Source organism: Chaetura pelagica, unplaced genomic scaffold (genome assembly GCF_000747805.2).
Source record: "Chaetura pelagica isolate M959 unplaced genomic scaffold, ChaPel_1.0 scaffold275, whole genome shotgun sequence".
Lineage (NCBI taxonomy): Eukaryota > Metazoa > Chordata > Aves > Apodiformes > Apodidae > Chaetura > Chaetura pelagica.
In genome coordinates, this window is record NW_009953486.1 from 9,456,957 (window position 1) to 9,463,036 (window position 6,080).

The 6,080-nt window shown below is 50.8% G+C and overlaps 1 protein-coding gene across 1 annotated transcript in view; it reads right to left on the reverse strand.

The window, feature by feature from the left end:
* Nucleotides 1-2,863: 2,863 nt before the first annotated feature.
* Nucleotides 2,864-6,080, reverse strand: part of TOP1 (topoisomerase (DNA) I) — a gene marked incomplete at its 5' end in the record, with an annotated part of 37,706 nt that continues 34,489 nt past the window's right edge. The window contains 3 exons of the mRNA XM_009998798.1: nucleotides 2,864-4,312; nucleotides 4,671-4,820; nucleotides 5,593-5,687. Coding sequence (XP_009997100.1) covers nucleotides 4,210-4,312; nucleotides 4,671-4,820; nucleotides 5,593-5,687 — 348 coding nt within the window. The remainder of the gene's footprint in view (nucleotides 4,313-4,670; nucleotides 4,821-5,592; nucleotides 5,688-6,080) is intronic.

Sequence of the window (6,080 nt, forward strand, 5' to 3'; positions counted from 1 at the left end):
CGTGGCCGGCGGCAGGGGTCGCCCGCCCCTGGCACCCTCCTGCCCCTTCCAGGCATTGCAAGATCCCTCCGGATTATACAAAAGCACCTGATGGGAAGCCCACGACAGCTCCAGCTTCCCTGTCCCGGCTCCATGATGTTCCCGGGGAAGCAAACATTTATTTTTTTTTTTTCTATATCCTGAATTCACCTGGTTTCAATTTTCAGCCCCTGAATCCTCTTAAGACTTCAAGGAGGATGGGGCTGCATCCTGCTGGGTTTGCAGCCTCCCCTTGGCCATAGGACCCCGGCCACGGGCTTGCAATGCACAATATCCAGTGTTAACCTAAAGTTTGCTCCCTCCCCCCAAACTGGACACTTCAGCACTGCCTCAGTTTCCCTTGCCACCAAACACCAGCCCCACTGCAGGGCAGGAAAACTGTTCCAGGGCAGTGAGACTGGGGCAGGACCAGGCACTGCAGTGCTGGGATGCAGAACAGGACAGGGCAGGCTTCACAGCCATTCCTCTCTTTGCACAGCAAGTCAACAAGATCTGGGAATTCTCCATTTTAAGTGTGGGTCTTCACCCTGCTTGCCACAGGCAAAACTACACGTTAAATCCTCCTCAGCTCCCTGCCTGGGACAGAGCCCGTTGGGGAGTACCTGTGTTCCCCAGCATTCAGAGGGAGCCAAGGGCTGGTTTTGCACCAACACACTTCTCCTTTCAACTGACAGGGAGAGGCACAGCAACCTGGGATCCCAGCCCAGCCTTTCCACCTCTAGGCAGAGCAAGGCCTGAGACCCCCCAGCCTGGCCATGGCCACCCCATGCCCTGGGAGGAGATCTGCCAGTGTGTGTGTATGGGGGGGATCCTACTCTGTGGGAGCACATCCCATCCTGCTGCCTTCATGAGAAGCACGTTTCCCTGCTCAGCAGAGTAGGGGATGGGAATTTAATTCATCCAGGTCTGAAGGCAGGGAGGGAGGGCTGTATAAATAGAAAGGATATTTTTACAGTCTGCATTGTTCCAGGCACGGGCAGGTCGGGAGCACAATGAGAGCCCCTTTCCCCCCTCTGCTGGCATTTTCTCCTCTGCACCTTGGAAAGGCCCCAGAGAGCAAACGGTGCCTCCTGCCAGACGTGAGTTTCTGCAGCCACAACAAAGCACCTGCAAACCTGCCATGGGAGCAGGAAGCCCCAGCAGGGCCCACTGCCTCCTGCGGGGGGCTGAGCCCGGCCCCTCAGTCACCCCCTGGGGTCTGGGAGCCCAGGAAGTGCTGCACTGGCACTGGGGGGACAGGAAGGTGCTCCTGGAGGAGCCAGGGCATGTGTCTGCTCCAGGTTCCCCAAGGACACCCAGCCCTGGGCTGCTCTCCAGTGCCAGGGAGATGGATGTCATTCCCTGCTGTCCCTGTGTTGCCTCCTGCTCTTCCTGGCCAGGAAGGGAAGGGGAGGGTGCTGCTCTCACTCCATCCTCCTCCAGACAGGGTCGTGGGCTAATAAAAGGCAGCTGAGAAACCACACCAGGAAAAGCTGCTCAGATCTCACCACATCCCCCAGCTCCTGCTCTCCTCTGCCCCAGGAAGGGCTCTTCCCAGGAGCAGGTGAAAAGACAGCTCCTGGGGGGCAAAGTGAGCTGGTGCTGGGGTGGGCTTGCATGGAAACAGTGACCACAGGTCAGTCAGGGGTGAAGCAGGAAAGATCAGAGCAAGGCAGTGACAGACCACATCCTTCCACCTAGGAGGAACGTGGGTCTCCCCAGTGCCAGCAGTGGGAACTTCCAGCTCCTGATGTCCATAGTCCCTCCAGCAGGAGTTTGGATCCCGACCTTGCTCAGCACAGGGCAGACTAGCTCCTGCCCTCAACTCCCCAACTCCAGCTCCTTGTGCTGAACCATCCTTGGGTACCCAAGCACAGTCCCCTCCACACGAGGTTTCAGCCCCAGCAGCCCTGCCCAGTTCCTCTCTTCTCCTCCCCTGCTCCAACACTGGGCTGTAAGTCACCTGCTTTTGGTCGGTGGGGATGTGATTTCCAGGCTCCTGGGCACAAGAAAAATGCAGAGAACATTCCCATCAGCTACAGAGGGGGAAATCAGCTACACTCCGTGCAGGGGAGGGCAGGCTGCACATGGACCAGGGCTCCAGCAGACACCAAACAGCTTCTTATTAAAAGGGATTAAAATTCCTGCTGGGGTTGGGAACAGGAACTGGGTAGCTCTGCATCCAAGGAGCCTGGAGGGTCAGGCTGCTGGTATTTAAGCACATTATTCAAGGCAGTTTCCTCTGGGGGTAACAAACCAACCCAGACAAGCAAACTGCCACATAGGGAGCATAGCTGAGGGATCTGGAAATCAGGTGAGCATTGATGTGAACTCATGAGCAAGCAGCAGGATCTCAGGCTGGTGAGACAGCTGGGTCAGTGCCCTGTGCCCCTCACCAGGGCTCCAAAACAACCCAAAGACTGTAGGACCAACTCCTCCACCCACTGAGGGTCTGGCTACTTGACCATACAGACCTACCACAAGAGCCACCACGACTCACCACAAGCAAACAGCAATGAGCAGTTATTCAAAATTAGGGCAACATGAGCAGCTGTGGATTTCAAAATCCAGCCATGGCCAGGTGCTTCATTTCAGGTCCCTGGCATCATTATGAACCCACATGCTCCCAATCCCTCCTGATGAAGACACAAGTGCTGGGTCAATCCCAACCCACCTGCCCCTTGCCCTCAACATCCTCCATGCAGCTCTGCTCCCCAGGGAAAGGCTCCACATCTTCCTGTGGAGGCAACAGAAAAACCACGGTTCCAGACCCACCATCTGCCCCCCCCAACCTAGGGACCTCACAGCCCAGGGCCCGAGGGGAAAGAAAACACAGACACCAACACTCAGTTAAGTTGTAGGAATTTATTTTAAATAACCTACAGTTGATTAAAAGGGAATTCATGATAAAAATAGAAGATACTTGTTGAGGAAAGGCTGCAGGAAATGGTCTTCGCACACACACTACGCTAATGATGCCTCTAAAACTAATGATTATAGCAAAAAAAGGTTTCACATTAAAATTCTGCTTTTTAATTTTTTAAAATTTTTTTACACAATTACAAAAGAAAAAAATAAAAGCCCTAAAATCTTGATTATTTTCCTTTTTGGACCGATGCTCGTTTCCCTCGAAATTTATTGACCTGTGAAACTTCTTTTTACACAATAAAATCTTTCAAGTAAAAGAGGGGAGTGGGGCTTAGAAAAAAAGGGGGGAAAAGGTAAAACAGTCTGACAAACCTAAAAAGTAGATATTCTTGAAGTATACAGAGTGTGTTCAGAACAAAGGGTGATGGGAATGTCATTGGTTGCCAAATTCATTTGCCCTCAAATTCCACATGCATGTCCTCATCACATGGTCCCCTCCCCCCACCCACTCCCCAAATCTACACGATCTTTAAGATCAAGAAAAAAAAACCCAACAAACCCCAAACAAAACAAAAACTGTTTAAATATTTTAAAATAATTAAAAGAAATAAAAATTCACATTTAAAAAAGGAACACTCAAGTCAGGAGGCCGATCTCCCAGCACGCTTTGCTCTGAACAAATGTGGTGGGTATTTGTAATTTATGTTCCAATGCCACGACTGTTTCAAGTGACAAATTAAAACAAAATAAAAAGATTTGGGTATATCCATGACTACAGTGACAGCTGTAACAGGTGCGTTGGGTTCCTTAAATTTTTGTTTCTTTGTTAAATTCTGAAATGGGGCGGGAGGAGGGAGGGAAGGGCAGGGGTTAAGGAGTCCATTTTCTATTAAAATATAGAAGTTATTGCAAAACCCTAAACTGTAAAAACGCACCAATATAATTGGATTTTGTATACAGTAGCTAAAGATTCCCACGCTCTCAGTGTGATGGTGAATTTGCCTGGCGGAAGGTTGACAAATCCCCCATCCACTTGCCCTGCCTCAAAAGAGAAAAACCACACAAACCAGACAGCTAGAATTTGGATCTCTGAAACATTTTTAAATAAGTTGTCCATAGGACAACTGGCTCAGCTCCTTTAGGATATTTCCAGGTTATGCTTCAGCAAGTTGTTGGCTGTTTTATCTGATGCTCACTTGCCCCTTTCTTCCCCCTTCCCCAGTATCCAAGGACAAGTAAGGCTCACAGTTTATCAATCTCCCTAAAAACCAGGCTACTCCCCCTTTTTTTTTTCCCCATAAAATTCAGCTCATTAAAACCAGGTTAAAACTCATAGTCTTCCTCTGCCATGTCGATAGCCCAGGCAAATTTCTCTCGCTGGGTTTTGTTATAAATCTTCTCTATAGGAATTCCCCACTTCTTACACCTGCAGGAGAGGAGACGCTGTTAGTCAAGGCTCCCAACCCTGTGCAGAGCTGCCCTGCTCTCTCCCCAGCACCTTCCTAAGCTCTGCTCTTTTGCAGGACACACCACCCAGCCAAGCATGACCAGCCTCCCAGGGTTAGACCCCGCAGGTTCACTGACCCATCACCTCCCAGCATGGGAGGCTTTGGCTGGCTTGTTACACTTGCCTCAAGAGACTCTGTTATAGCTTCCTGAAACCATCTGAAGATGCAAGGGAAGGCCAAGCACTGCTCTTGGCCACAGCCCTTGTCTGCTAACTAGGGGGACAAGACAGAAGTGAAGGGGTGGTTCCTTCCTGCACACCCCAGGCAGGTGCTTACCAAGCAACGGAGATCCTGGGATCCAGATAGTTGAGTTTGGAGGTGCCCAAAGCAATCTGCTTGTTCTCCTCCCTATCTGTAGCCTGAACCTCCAGCTTCATCAGTTGCTCCTCAATCCTCTGCACTGCTTTCTTCTTACTCTCCACTGTCCTAGGGTGGGAAAGAATCAAAGCATTTAATTCCTAATGCCCTGCTAGACTCGATATCGAGATGGCAGCACTGTGGGAACCCAAAGGGACTCTGCTCAAGGTAAGCAATGCCACCAGCCACACCAAGGGCAGCTGTGCCAGCACAGATGGTGACACAAAACACTCAGCACATGCAATTAAGAACTGACATTTTCAAAGAGGCAGAGCAGAAATCTTAAACAGCAGTTTTGTTTTAAAGGACTGGAAGCAACAGCCTGAACTCTACTGATGTGACATCACTTTAAAACCAGCCCACCTATCCCTCTAAAACACAGTCATGCTGTGATTCTGCTTTCAGAGCTACCTTAGCTCAGCACCCCTGTGGCTGTTCTGCAGAGCCCACATTGAGCCTTGAGGACATAATCTGCACCATGGGTTTCCAATGGAGCAGGGTAGAACCCAGAGAAGTGCCTGTACAATGGTGTGACTCCTGGCTCCCCATACAAATGGCAATGCTACACTGGATCCACTGCTCTGCTTGCTCCTGGGCAGCAAGGTGGTTGAGCACTGGCTGGTGCACAGCTCGGAGGGTGAAGGGACAGTGAAGACTAATGCTAGTGACTATGTCAGGAACTGCCCTGTGGTCCTCCACTTGAAGGCCATTTCTTCATGCAAAGAATGAAGAGGGGACAAGAAAGCTTACAGAAGTCTTCCCAGATCACAGGCTGGACAAGCAGAACAGAGGGTGACAGACCCAACTGGAGCATTGCACAGCCTAGTAACACCAGCCTTACTTTTTAGACTTCTCATCCCTCCGGACCTTGGCATCAGCTTTGGCGCTTTTCAGTTCTCTCCTGGCATCAGCTAACTGCTCCTTCTTGGCATCGATCTAGGAGAGGCAAAACCAGACAGCAGCACTGAGAACAAGCTGCTGGTAACTGTGGCAGTCACCCCTGGGCAGCATGACCCAAGGGAGAGAGTCTGTGATCACATTCAGAATCTACCAGCACTCAAACCCACTTCTGCAGCACAACTAGGCCACTGCCCATCCAATTTGCTGCAGAGCCTCATGTGGTGAAATATTCCCCTCAGAAACAAGGCCCCACTCATTTCCAAAGACAAAGGGGTGCTGGGAGCTTTCTCACACTGCTAAAACCAAGCAAGCAAAGGAACTGGCTTGGCCTGGGACTGGCCAGCAGCTCCTCCAGGCAGCTTGTCTGCCTCCACTGTATCAGCTCTCTGCTGGTAACACAGAAGGATGATCCCTGTTCTCTCAGCAGGA